The following is a 14,176-nucleotide window of genomic DNA, read 5'->3' as shown; positions in this document are numbered from 1 at the left end:
ACTAAACCATGTAATCAAACGAAACCAATAAATTTAGTTTGATTTAATTTATTTATTTTTTAAAAAAAATATTTTGTTGGGTGGAAGTAAAACATTTCAGTTCACTTTGGATACAAACCAAATAAAAAAAACAAGTTCAATATGATCCTGTTTGAAATATTTAGGATTCTTATGATATCCGTTGGATTCAATTATTTTTTTTAAAAATGGTTCTAACCGGTTTGTTTTGAACCAAATGCAAATCCTTACATGAATTAACTCGGCTTGGTTAGGCTATAATGGCCAAGCATATGTAGATAGCCTAACAAGTGTACATAGACAGTAGCTAAGTTCATTATCTTTCAACAATGATGACCTGAAGTTTCAAATGTACAACAAAAATAATCATCTGAATTTGTTAATTTACAGACAGAAAACTCAATGTTTGAGACCATGGAAATAAGATTTATACCTTTGTGCTAAACCAAACATACCAAGAGTTCCTCCAGTATGAAGCATTACTACTTATGCATCATCTTCTTTATCATTACTCAACTGAACTGCCAGTTCCCAAGCAGCTAAAGTATAGACAGGATCCACTAGAATCCCGGTTTGTCGTGCTATTTGTTGGCATGCCTCTATTTCTCCTTCCAAAACATTGCCAAACCTGAAAACGTTAAAGACCCGGAGACGTTTTGATTGCTTACTGAAAAAGAAATGCAGCAGAAACCAAATAATTCACTCTATCAACTTCTAGTTTCAAGCAGAAACTAAAGCCAAAAAATTTAATCATATTTATTCAACATATCATGATTTTAGGAGTGTGCAAGAATTAAACCAAACTGAACAACCGACGGAACCAACAAATTTGATCCCGTGTGGTTTGAAATTATTAAAATGGGTTTTCCGTTCAGTTCTATTCGGATTTGGAAGTAAAAGAATTTATGTTCACTTTTGGTGCAAATTGAACAAAAAAATAAACCAAATCAAAAATGAATCAAACTGACAGGTTCACTTCAATTTGAAAAATTAGAATTCTTTTAGAATTTATTCGGTTGGGTTTGAAAGTACACAAATCTAAGTTCACTTTTAATGCAAATGAACCGAAACATAAAACAAACTAAAAATAAATAAAAAAACTAACCAAACCGACTATTTCACTTGGGTTATGAAAATTAAACTTCTTGTATGGTTAAAAAAAAAATCAAAATTTCAGTTCGGTTTGAATTGAATGCACACCCCTAATCATGGTTGTAACTTGTAACACTAGCCTTAGAAATTTTAAAAGGAAAGGTAAGGTCAAGTGATCTAAGTTTGAAGGAAAGAGCCTTGATGTTCATGAAAGGTAACAACTACTTACTTCCTCTTACGGTTGCGCTCCACCCAATGAACAACTCCATTATCTATGTTATTTAAGCAATGATCTCCAAATCTTGTTCTGAAATCAGAGATTAAACATTTCTCTCGTTCTCGAAATGCATCGATTGTTTCGACTAGCATGACAGCAGTTACCTCCCATGGAACCATGTTAAGCACAAGCAGCAGCCAGTGTTGCATAAAGGGTGATTTAAAATCAATGGCTAAGGTAGTTGACTAATCATTAAAAATTAGAATCTTCAACTGAAAGGATGCAACGCTAAATGGAATCACCCTAAGCACAAGGCTCCAAGTCCCAAACCAATAGTTGTTGTACCAGTTCCAGCATCCACAACCAATCTTATGCGTCTTTCGCTTCCAAGCAAATGACTTTGGCATAAGTACTTCACCAGGTGGATGGCGCCTGTTTCAAAGAAACCACGTATGTTACATGACAACGGAAAAAATACTGAAATGGAAAACATTGAAATAGAAAATAGAGAAACAATGTTTTTTTACTAGAATAGGTTATAAATATAAAGTTTTGGAGTTTCAGAATTGTTTCTGTAAATGAAACGAATATTGAAATGTAAAACTCGACAAGTTCCCGTGCAATATAGGAAACCATACATCAGAAGCCATTGTAAGCCATGGAAGTAGTAAAACCAACATATAGCTGCATGATAAGAGATTTATATGGAGATACCACTCTCAAAAAAATACATAAGTTCTGAATCAAACAACATTTTTAAACATTGACAAGGGACCTTGATGGCACGACTCTTACAAGAACCAACAGTAATGATAAAGTTTGATTCCAACTAAGACATTATTTTACCAGATGTGCATGCATAAATGAAAACACCTGGATGCTGCTGAAAAGCAAAGCCAGTTTTATACTTACCTAGTAACGCGACAACATCCCTTGCTCCTTCGTTGATAATTAATACCTTCCTTGGGTAGTCCTCGATGCTTGTACAAGAATTCATTTTTCCCATGTTGGAAGCACCAGATGTCTCACTTGTGGAAAAAGTCTCAAGTATATCATTGCAGCACAAAACTTCACCAGCATTTCCTGCCACCAAGTTAGCATGGGTCTTCAGCATTGTCTCTCTTTGGGCATAAAGATGTCTTGGAACATAAGTTACATTCCCGTATAATGTTGAAATCAGGTTATAGCCAGTCAGAACTTCAGGCTGCTCCCCTCTCAGAAGCAAATGTGACTTGATCCCTATCTTTGCACATGAAACAACTGCAAAAACACATCTCAGTAGTCCAGGCGTGGTTTCACTTGGATTGGATGTCTGAGCAAAACCGGTAAAGCTTATAGTATATGAAACTCAGAGGACTGTCGTACTGTACTGACAGAAAAAAATGACCTACCGACAGCTGCTGCATGTGCACTTTGACAGCCTCCACATGTGACCTAGAAAAGTCCCTATTGCATGTTACTTTGTTTTGGTTGCTCCTAAAATTAAAAAGTTTTCTTACTTATGAAAATGGACAAAAAAGGAAGCAAGTCTATAAATAGCATCAATGCGGATCATCAAGACGATTTATAATTCCATAACATGAGTCAAGCACGCAACCATATGATTCGTAAAAACTGTACTAAAACAGATGGAAGAAAGAACCACAAATATTTCGGCTTTCCATAGCAAGGTAGAGTAAATATTCCCTATAACAGTACTAATTAACCCTTAGTGATATCACTGATATGTCATGAAAAATAGAAGAAGATTCACATTTACAAAAGCCAACACATAGAACATGATGGACAGCCTAAATAAACATGAATTTGTAACATGAATTAAGAAATCAAATTTAAAGGATGTAAATCTTACCACATCAGTCACTAAATGATCCACAAGGAGTGGAAGCAATCCATCTAATTTTCTAGCTTTATTGCCATTTACTAAAGGATGCAACAAATCATCCCTCACAACATAGAAAGACAGACGTTGACTGTCTCTCCCCATAATTTGATCACCTAAACATGGGTGAGAATTGTTTACAAAGTTCATGTTGCTAGTGGTCCATTTTTATTTATTCCTCCTACTGGAGAAAGCCTTATTTGATGAATATTGGTATCGGGAAGATGCAGCCTCCATTTTCTGTTAAGTATGTTCGACATTTACTCTTCATTGCTCGATTTGACCCTGGAAAGACCCTGCCAATGAGTAAAAAGACAATCTTTATCATTCTAAATCAAATATTATTGCTTTTTTTGCAATGGAGAGAGAGCTTATATTTTAGCATTATCATATTCAACTTACTGTCTCACAATTAGTTAAGCTCATTACACATCCTCCATAATTCCAAAATTTGGAGATAGAAACAAAAGAATCACAGAAGATAAAGATCATTAACTAGAGTCGGCGGCTATACTACTGAGGAAATGAACAAAATAAAAGTACAGCGAAGATGGAAAGCTCAGGCTTCTAAGATGTCATATGTTGTGTTTTGTGAAGGAATAAACCTGGAAATGACCTAAATAATTCTTTTCTTGTCTTCTAATTATAAGTAACTATTCAAGGGACACTAAAAGTATCATAAGCACAGTTAGTTGAGATTTAAAAGACCGTTCCTTGCATGAATATCTAATATGAGCAACTTATTACCCTCGAAAGTTAGAAAAGAAAAAAAAAATTATAGAATTGTCTTTAACTGTCCTACTCAATTTTTTCTCGTCTGCCCTGCTAAAGGAGTGTACGTAAAGCATCAGAGTTGAACATACATCAAAGATGTTTAAATCCGTAATTACAAAAAACGAAAGAGTTACATTAATTGACACCACTGACCCACCCATCTATAATCACTAGTTTGAAGTGATAGCTGCTAATTAAATGAATAACTCAATTCAACTCAACTAAGCTATCATTTAAGAGATGCCAAGATAACTGAACTCGAAGGGAATTGAGCAAAGGGTCATCACGGTCCTAAACTTATGAGTCGTAGTCAATCAATTCACACTTAGTCATTTTAATAAATTAGGAACAATACTCTCTAATTTTAGGTCGATTAACCCCCAAATTTAATCACCGCGTCCCGTGAAAACGCACATTTTGTACAATTTGAGGGTTTATTGACCTAAAATAAGCTAATTGATTACACTTGCCAAGTGTGAGTTAAGTTTAAAGTCCGCGATGACCCTTTGCTCGAAGGGAAATGTAAGGAAATACTTGCACAAGGACAAGAACCACCGTAGCTAGTAGATTTCTACATTTTATTTTACCAATAGCAAGTTCATCTTTTCTCAACTAATGTTTATAAACTTTCTAACCAGGCAATAAAATTCAAAGGTAAAAACAGCAATTAATGGAAATCGGATAAGAAAAAAAATAAAAAAGTTGACAGACAAAAGGGTACCTGAGAATTAGTGCGGAAGCTCATTTTCATGGCTGTGAATCGTTGCATTTTCATTGCAGAGCAGCTCACAAGAATTGCTGCCATTCATGCTATATGAAATGAGATTGTGATAGTCTCTGTTTTAATGGGCTCCCACCAAGCTTAAGATTATATAGATGTAAATTTGATGGACTAAAACAGTAATTCGCCTTTACATGCAGTCTGGTTCCTTTAGATTTAACATGAAGACTTTTTAGTCCTTATATTATTATTAACTAAAATGCATCATTGTTTATTCTTGTTCTGATTTTACAGTTTTTTTTTTCTTTTTTTACAAAGGTAGAATTTAGTAGTTAGATTTTTTATTTTTTAAAATCGGCTTAAAACTATTAGTCCTATTAAGATTTGAAGCTGAAATTTTAGGAATGCACTGGAACGCCTTAGCCACATGGGCTAGGCCTCGCTGGCAATTTTTAGAGTAATTTTGTGTTTGGTATAAGTGAATTTTACAATTTTATGAAAGTGATTTTATTCATTTAGTTATTGGATATATTTATAATTTTTTTATGAATTTTGCAAATATTTTTTTATATGAATTTTGTATTCTTTTTTACTTCTAATTATAATTTCAACCGTTGCAAAAACCTTTTAAATTTTTAAAAAGGACTCTAATTTTTTTTTAGTTTATTTTTTTGGACAATTAACTCTTCATCATTTTTGTTATTTCTGTGATTTTTTAAGCGTTGGAGTTCATTTGCACCATTTAAAACTATTGAGGGTCTAAACGGCCAAGAAAAAACTAAAATGAGTTTATATACTCTATGAATAACTAGAAGGGTTATCTTGTACCTTCTACCTAAAGAAAATTAAAAATGCGTTATCTATTAATAGTCACCTTCTAGTGTTTAATTAGGGTTTTCTGCAACTAAGCAAAAAACCCTAAAATCCCCTGAACGAAAAATAAAAATTCGTTTCAATGTCAACCCCCGGCCGTTCACCGGAGTCACTCCTCGCCTCCGGCAAGAATTCCGACAAACTAAGCTTAGCAACACTACAATCAAAAATGAAAATAGACCCCGAAGGTTACGAAACGGAGCTAAATCTGTTATACAGCCAATTCAATTCAGCAGTTGAGCTGTTTGGACAACAATCAACGCTCAGTTTTACATCGTTATCCTCATCGGGAATATGTGCTGATCTAACTATAGCTAAAGAGCTCGGTGATAAGGCAATGTTTTTAGCTCATATGACGCCGTTTTATCCTAAGCAACTCGCTGAGTTCCCGCGTCAACTCGCTGAGTTTCTTAAATCATCTTCTAAATCACTTCCTTCTGGCCTTAGGTGTCATGTTTCTCAAGCTCTTATTCTTTTAATTAATCGGAAGGTACAATCTAAGAGCTTTTATTTCATGCAATGGTCGTTGTAGGAGTCTTTAATTATTACTTATTATTATAATTATTAAATATTCTAATATGTCAAACGCCTTATCACGAATGACATGACGCAACAGTTGTGTTGTTTAATTTTGCTTTGTTGCACCAATGACATGGCAAAACAGGTTGCATTGTATAATTTTTCTTTGTTGCACGAATGACATGGCAGAATAGTTATGTTGTATAATTTTCAGTTGTTAAAATATGAAATGTTGATGCGAGTTTTTTATATATATTTATTCTTTTTTTTGTAGATGGTTAATATTAATGAAACTCTTGCATTGTTCATCGAGCTACAAACATTGGGAGATAGAAATCTGAAAAAATTGGCATTTTCACATGTTATTCATAGCATTAGACGCATGAATAAGCAGCATAAAAATGATGCGAAGAATCGAGTTCTACAAAATATCTTGTTTGAAATCCTACAGGTTTGTGTTTCTTTTCGAACTTCCTTTGGTATGAACTTATAGAATTATTTTACTGATGGTTTGGAGGTTGTATTGTTATTCTAGCAAGAGGATGAAGGGAGAGCTAAGAGATGTTTAATCACATTATGTGAGCTTCATCGGAGAAAGGTTTGGTTTGATGATAGAACAGCAAATGCAATTTGCATGGCTTGTTTTCATTCATCGCCTAGGTATGCATTTTAGGTTTCATATAACTGTTGTGTGCTTTTCTGTTTCTTAGTTTACGAAAAATTTCTTGTTAAATGATATCTTCAGGATCATGATTGCTGCCATGTCGTTTCTTTTGGATTACGAGAAGGTTGAGGATGGTGATAGTGATGATAGTGATGGTGCAAGCAGTGAAGATGAATCAAAATCTCAAGTTCTTATCAGTAAAGAGGCTATTTATAAGGTCAGTACTCAATCGCATCCTCTAACCTGGCAATCATCCTCTGAAGTCAATGATTTAGTTGGTAACGGCATACCTATCCTTCTACTTATGTGGATGCTTGTATAAGTCAGATTTAATTTCCATTTTATATAATTATTGGAACAGTGTTCTGTAAATTATGTACTCCCCTACATTTTTGTCTTTTAGATTTAGATGTTTTATACTCCCTTTTTCATACAGGAAAGACTTGGGGCGTGTTTATATGTTGTAGATTTATTTGTTTCATTTTATATTTCAGGCAAATAATAAAGGCACTGTATGCAGTAAAAAGAAAAAGAAAGCAAAATTGCAGCGTGCTATGCGCAGTTTGAAAAGGCAGCAACGTCTTTCATCAGAAAAAAGCAGTTCAACTTATTATTCACCACTAAGCCATCTCAAAGATGCTCAGGTTTCTCATTATTGCAGTATAAATCTACATGTCTAATTATTATATATTATAACAAATCTGTCTGACTGGATGTGTAATTTTGCTTTTAGGGCTTTGCTGAGAAGCTATTTTCTCGACTTCAGACTTGCAATGAACGTTTTGAGGTAATTGCTTTTTGATAGTGTCTTGGCCTTAACCAAATCCTTATACATCGTGGACACGTTACTTGCATTCAGCGATAGATTTTTGTTACCTTTTATAGCGGATTAAATTTATTAGATCATTAGAATTTTAGTTTCACGACCAAATTACTTGATGAAATGAATGTGGAAAACAAGAACCATTTTAACCTGTTTTTCTTAAGGTGATGCATTAGAACTTAGAAGTAACATGTAAATGCTATGCTGATTGTTAAACTTGATCTAACTTCAGGTTAAGATGATGATGTTGAAATTAATTGCTCGAACTGTTGGTCTTCATCAATTGATTTTGTTGAACTACTATCCTTACCTTCAGAAATATGTTCAGGTATGTCATGTAACTGAATTTTTTAAGTTATTAAACTCTTGATTGATAGAAATACAACTATAATGCTATTGTTTACCCGTTTCTTTCCTGGCCTAAATGTGCACTGGTCTTTGCAGCCTCATCAACGTGATATCACAAATTTACTTGCAGCAACTGTTCAGGCTTGTCATGATATGGTAAATTTTTGCTTTCTGATAGATTATTTATACTGTCATTAATGCTTTTTTTCCCTTGTTAGTTGTTTTTCTCCCTTGCACTGTTTTAATTTTTAGGATTTCCTTTTTACTAATTTAATCAGCATTGTGGTTTCTAGGTGCCTCCAGATGCCGTTGAACCATTATTCAAACAAATAGTAAATCAATTTGTACATGATCGTTCACGACCAGAGGTATTTATTTGTAGCTACTTTGTTATTCCTGCTATTTTCATTAATAGATGATGGTTTTGTCATTATCTTTACTTGCTTTTCGCAGGCCATTGCTGTTGGACTGAATGTGATAAGAGAAATTTGCTTGAGAATGCCTTTGGTAATATACCTATCATGTCATTTGTCTTCTGGACACTTTTTTCTTGAACCTTAACAACTCAACAGCTCATTGTCATTACTGACATTTTCAAGTCTGATTGATGCATCTCTGTTAAGTTTAATAAGTGGTTAGATTCACTAATTACAACAATTTATGCCTCTTAATATATTGTATGTGGGATTCATTTTTCTTTCCGGTTTCTAGTTGATGACAGAAGATTTACTGCAAGATCTTGTATTATATAAAAAATCACACGAGAAGGCAATTTCAGCTGCAGCTAGGTCACTTGTGGTTTTATTTAGACAGGTATATAAACAACTGCCTTATTATTGTCCATCTGTCTATACGTCTCCTTTGTGTATTTTTTTCATGCAGGAATAAACAATTTTTGATGATTGATTTACTCTTTTCTTGCAGCTTTGTCCTTCACTATTAGTTAAGAAGGATCGGGGTCGTCCCATTGATCCGAAGGCAAAGCCAAAAGCATATGGAGAAGTTAATGTATCCAGCGATATACCTGGGCTTGAGTTGTTACAAAATGATGATGAGGATGAAGACGATAATAACCATGATGAAATTAATGAGGATGTGGATGACGATGACTTGGCTGTCTCGAGTGATGAAGAAAATCAAATTTACAGTGACTGTACTGGAACTGAGGATGGTGATTTAGAAAATGACTCATTGGATGAAGATGACGAGGACAATCTTGATGAAAATGACAGTGACAATAATGATAAAAGTATTAATGAAAATGACAGTGATGATGATATTACTATTAACGAAAATGATAGCGATGCCAGCGATGGTAGCATTAGTGACAATAACAGCGAAATGAGCGATGATGATGCAAAAGAACATGAAAATGCTAAGGGTTCTCATAGAACGGGCAAAAGGAAGTTCTCTGATTTTGATGGAAACCTTATTGCTGCTGATACGAGTCTTCGAGCTCTTAAGAAATTGACAGAAGAAAGGTTGAATCATAACTTATCTGATCCAACAGACGGCTTTCTTTCTAACGAGGACTTCAAAAAAATCAAGGAGTTGAAGGTAAAATTATTAGTCAGTGAATGTGGAAAAGAATGCAGACATTAGAATAAGGTGTAATCTGTTTGCTACATAGGAAGCACCATTACATAATTTTTTTTTTTTGAGAATCATTACATAGTTATTTTATCTTATTTTTCCGGTAATCTTTAAGCGTCTATTAGATTTATTAACTTTATATGCTGATTTTTGGATCTTTTGTATTATCAGGCGAAGAAGGATGCTAAAATTGCTTTAGTTCGGCAAGGAGTCAAAGTTCCAAACTCTGATCAATTAAGTCTTAAGCGAGTGGATCCTTCGAAGCTAGAAGTAAGTTCTCTATTTTTAATCTAGCGTTCTTGCTGATTGTAATATACACGACTTTCCATAAATAAAATTAGTTTATTCTACTTGAAAGTTTCCTGTCATAAATGCTACACTGTATGGTGATTCGTACTTGCATTATATAGGCTCATTTGCGGCATAAGCTAAGCAAGGAAGAAAGATTGGCACTAGTGAAAGCTGGGAGGGAGGAAACAGGGAAATATCAGGCTCGAGCTGCCGTTAAAAAGAAGAAGGTATGTCCAGTTTTTATTTTTATTTTCTTTTCATTTTACATTTTTGTATCTTTGCTTCAATTTGACGCTACTAGATTTTAATTGCATTTGATATTTTCACGTAAAAATTCGACTTCTTCTGAACTCAATTTCCATTCCAATTTTGTAAAACCTGAGAAGGTTGGCATCTGATATTTTTTTTCATGAAATCATTCCGAACATCTCTGCATCATATGATGCATGCTTGTAAGCATTTCAGAATTTGACTAAACATTTGAGATTTGCATTTTGTTAACAAAATACATTGGTGGGTGAACAGACGGGTGGTAAAAGTAACCAGCAGAAGCAACACGAGAAGGTTATGCCCTCTGCGGCCAGAAAGGCCAGGGCTCAAAGAACTCGGACTGACAAAAAAAGAAAACAGGATCGCTCAGGCAAGCAGTTCCGGGGAAAGAAAGCTTGGAAATGATCGTGTCGACAGATTTTCTTGTCGGCTTTTTATTTTCTTCTTTCATGTTTTTAATTTACTAGATTTATGCATAACATTTTTTTCTTAAACAAAAGAAAAGAGATTATAATTGCCTAAAATTAGCCTGTGACGGACGTTCAAATCATGAAAGCTACAAACCAAGATGATGGATAAATTTTGAGGTATTATTTATGTATAACATTTGGAAAAAATTAATAAATGAAAAATAATTTATTCATATATTCTCATTATCTTTTTGTTGACTATTAATTGAAAAGTAGAAAAAAATAACGATAATTTATAAATAAAAATTGCCAATTAAATTATCAAATTGTTTTAATCAGCATTCTTGCAAGCCAAAAATCTACTTCATCTGTTTCAAGCAACAATTGAAGAACTTCCACTCCTCTCTATACGTACCAGAAAATATAATTGCCCTTGTTCATCTTTCCGGAACCATCTCGGCTGCCAACCTCTTTCCTGCAACTTTCTTGCCTGCACCACAAAAAGAAGCAGCATTTCATCATTCTACAGAATTCAGACTATAATATCATCAATGCTTCAACTAAAATCGGGTTTGACGGAAATGTGGGAATCGAAATCCTTTACATATGTCGATTTGTGGTCAATTGTTAACGCTTAAGGTGCAAGTTAAATTATGTACATTTTGTTCTGCTCATAATAGCAGCTCGTTACCAGCAAAAAGTAGATATGCCAATGTATACCTGTCTTTGTAACTGCTCAAGTCTTAACTTTTCCGAATTAGCCAACTCGTATTCCCCATTCTCTAGGTGTCTTCGGTCTGGTCTCAGTCTAGAGTCGATGGGAGGCAATTTCTCGAACAAGCCAGGAGTGAGTTCGTTCAATGTTAATGCAAAAGGGGTGAGATTGTATCTTGTCTTGTTAACAGCTTTGTCTCTTTCCCAGAGCAAGACGGCTTCCATTTTCATATACCAGTTACCAATTTTTTCCAAATCGATACACCGAGTGAAAATCGCTGACTTGGCATGTCAGAATAAACCAGATAGTGACACGTCAGCGATTTTCACCGAAACATCGATTTTAAAAAAATTGGTAGTTGATGTATGAAAATAATAATTTTTAAACGGCGTGATTAAAATGACAAAACGTGTAAAGTTGGTGATTTTTCATGACCTTGCCCTAATTAAAAAATATTAATTTTAAATTAAGGTTAAAAATTTAAAACAAATAACAGTGTACTATACATTTTTATATTTTAATAATAAAATTTAATTTTGTTTATAAAAAAATTCTCTTATATATTAGTAATAGGTTAACCTTTTTTATTTTCTTAATTTGCAATGAATAGATTTTAAAAGAATTGTAATAAATGATTCAAACAAATTATTTTCAGTTCGCAATGGTTCAATTTTTAGTTAGATCGATTTGATATGCGCCTCTAATAAATACAATATCTGATATTATAAATTTTGCAAAGCGAAAAGTATTATAACCGGAAGGAATATATATTTTCAATATGAATTATATTTTGAAATTAAAAATATATTTTTTAAATAATTATTAATTTTTATGTTGAAGAAAGGAGTATGAAATAATTTTATAAGGAATGAATAACACATAAAGCCAAAATGTTAGCCAAAGGCTGGAGGGTGTAATATTGAGTTAGTATTCATGTTAGCCAAATCCATTTTTTTGTTCTTTAAATCATTTTAAGTAGGTTTAATTTTTTTTACATATTATACTGAATATGACCAATTTTTCTTTATTTAGGTTTATTTAATGTAATAGTATATTTACTTTGAAGAACAACAAATTAAATTAAACTATTTTTATCAATTAAAGTAATTTTGTAAATATAACTTTTACTTATGTCAATATAAATTATAAAAAACATCACCACCAAAATATTTATATGAATATTAAAATTTGTAGGTCTATTTTAATTTTGTGTTATCTAAAATTTGGAGGCAGTGGATAATGTGAAAATCACGTTTAAAAAAGAAACAGCTATAATCCAAATAAGGGTGGAGAGTATGCAGGGAGAAAGAAAGAACAGTGTAGAGTTCAAAATTCAATACAATAAAGTTGGGAATTACTAGAATAAGGTTAGCACAGTGAATTTAAACTTACCTAATTTAGCATCACCTTAATATGGAAATTTTAAAATTAATTGTAAATTAAATCACGAATTTTAACCTAATTTGTATTTAAAATACAAATTTCAAAACTTGATAATGTCAGTAACCAACTTTCATTTTTTTGCAAATTGATATACAGACCAATCATACAACATCACGTGGCGGTACATCAAGGCCTTGGTTTAAAAGTATACAATTCCCGACAAAAATACTTTCCGGAAAGTTAATTACAGAGAAAATTAATGTGAAGAAAGTTAATATTTGCATTACTTGGTTCACTTAATAACTTCCTGGGAAGTTACATTTTATTTTTAATTAATTAAAATTGGCTAATTAAATATAAAAATATAAAAATATTTTAATTAATTTAATTAGGGAAGATGAACTTATCTAAATTTTGCTAGGGAAGTCATCTCCCTAGTTAAAGGAAAGTTAACCCCTTAACTTCCCGGGAAGTAGATTGACAAAAGTGAACCAAGTCAGAAAAAAATGTTATTTTCCGGAAGTTAAACTTCCTTAGTGAACTTACCCCCAACCAAATGAGGCCTAAAATTTCCTTGTCAGTATTTTTTTAGATCGGTGTATCAATTTTCGATGGGTGAATAAACTATCAATTAAATTGAGTTAATGGATTAATTGGATCTATCTGAGTTAAGTCCGATTAATTATTTTTATCAATTTTATTAGCTTGATTTGTTCAATTTGATTTTTCGCTTAATCGAATTAACCAAATATTTATATATTTTTAATTGAATTAATTAAATAATTATTTTCTGAAGAAAAGGAAAATAAGAATTCTAGAAAATGAATATTGAACCAATCTAATCAATTGGACCGAACTGGGGTCCTCTATGGTTAAGTCATGGGTTCACAATGTACAAAACAAAAGCATGTAGTCCAACATGAGATTTCCAAGGTCACTACAGAGGTTCACTAACCTTAATCCAAGTAAAGAGAAAATGACAAAACTATACAAAAAAAGAAAGCAAATAACAACATTACTTAATCAGCCAAATAATTACATCAGCACATACAAAATTTGAAAAATTACATCAAATATATACTCCACAAGAAGCTGACACGTTGCAAGGAGAGAAGGGTAGAAAAAAGTCAAAAACGCGTCAGAATAGGTCAACAACGCGTCAGAAACGCGTCTGACATGCGTCTGACACGCGCGTCATAACCGTCCGTCAGTAACGCGTCAGTTCGTCAAACTATTCAAACATGTATCATTTATGTATCTGTTATGTATCAGTTATGAATCAAGGACATACCTGATTATTACTTTTTCATATTTCTAAAACAAACATAAATTTATAAATAAATAAATAAATATATTATTAATATGTATTATTTATATGTCTCTAAGGTGTATTTATAATATATTTTAAATTAAAAGATATATGTATCACGTGCTTTAATTAAAATTCACGCATCAAATAATATAAATAACATTTTGATATGTTATTATTCACTATAAATTGAAGTATAAAAATAATAAGTTATGAGGTGTATATATAATATCAAAATGTTATTGATGTTATTTGATATATTATTGTCTTTGAG

The 14,176-nt window shown here is 32.6% G+C and overlaps 1 protein-coding gene and 1 pseudogene across 1 annotated transcript; one reads left to right on the top strand and one right to left on the bottom strand.

Moving 5' to 3' along the window:
- Positions 1–322: 322 nt before the first annotated feature.
- On the bottom strand, positions 323–4,832 carry LOC126655230 (D-cysteine desulfhydrase 2, mitochondrial-like; annotated as a pseudogene).
- A 759-nt stretch (positions 4,833–5,591) lies between these two features.
- LOC126655227 (uncharacterized) lies at positions 5,592–10,728 on the top strand. Its single transcript, XM_050349296.1, has 15 exons — positions 5,592–6,067; positions 6,371–6,547; positions 6,632–6,756; positions 6,842–6,977; positions 7,255–7,404; positions 7,494–7,547; positions 7,816–7,911; positions 8,028–8,087; positions 8,225–8,299; positions 8,385–8,438; positions 8,643–8,744; positions 8,856–9,488; positions 9,696–9,794; positions 9,935–10,042; positions 10,341–10,728. The coding sequence occupies exons 1-15, from the start codon at positions 5,660–5,662 to the stop codon at positions 10,488–10,490; spliced, it is 2,427 nt and encodes an 808-aa protein (XP_050205253.1). The 5' UTR covers positions 5,592–5,659; the 3' UTR covers positions 10,491–10,728.
- Positions 10,729–14,176: the final 3,448 nt, after the last annotated feature.

Source organism: Mercurialis annua, linkage group LG7 (assembly GCF_937616625.2).
Source record: "Mercurialis annua linkage group LG7, ddMerAnnu1.2, whole genome shotgun sequence".
NCBI classification, from domain to species: domain Eukaryota; kingdom Viridiplantae; phylum Streptophyta; class Magnoliopsida; order Malpighiales; family Euphorbiaceae; genus Mercurialis; species Mercurialis annua.
This window is presented reverse-complemented; position numbering and strand designations above follow the sequence as displayed.

What these genes read in the sequence shown, in the direction of transcription:
- LOC126655227 (XM_050349296.1), top strand. Translation starts at nt 5,660, where the DNA reads ATGTCAACCCCCGGCCGTTCACCGGAGTCACTCCTCGCCTCCGGCAAG. An exon ending in GCCATCTCAAAGATGCTCAG is followed by an intron (nt 7,405 to 7,493) that starts GTTTCTCATTAT and finishes TTTTGCTTTTAG; the next exon opens with GGCTTTGCTGAGAAGCTATT. An exon ending in ATGATCGTTCACGACCAGAG is followed by an intron (nt 8,300 to 8,384) that starts GTATTTATTTGT and finishes TGCTTTTCGCAG; the next exon opens with GCCATTGCTGTTGGACTGAA.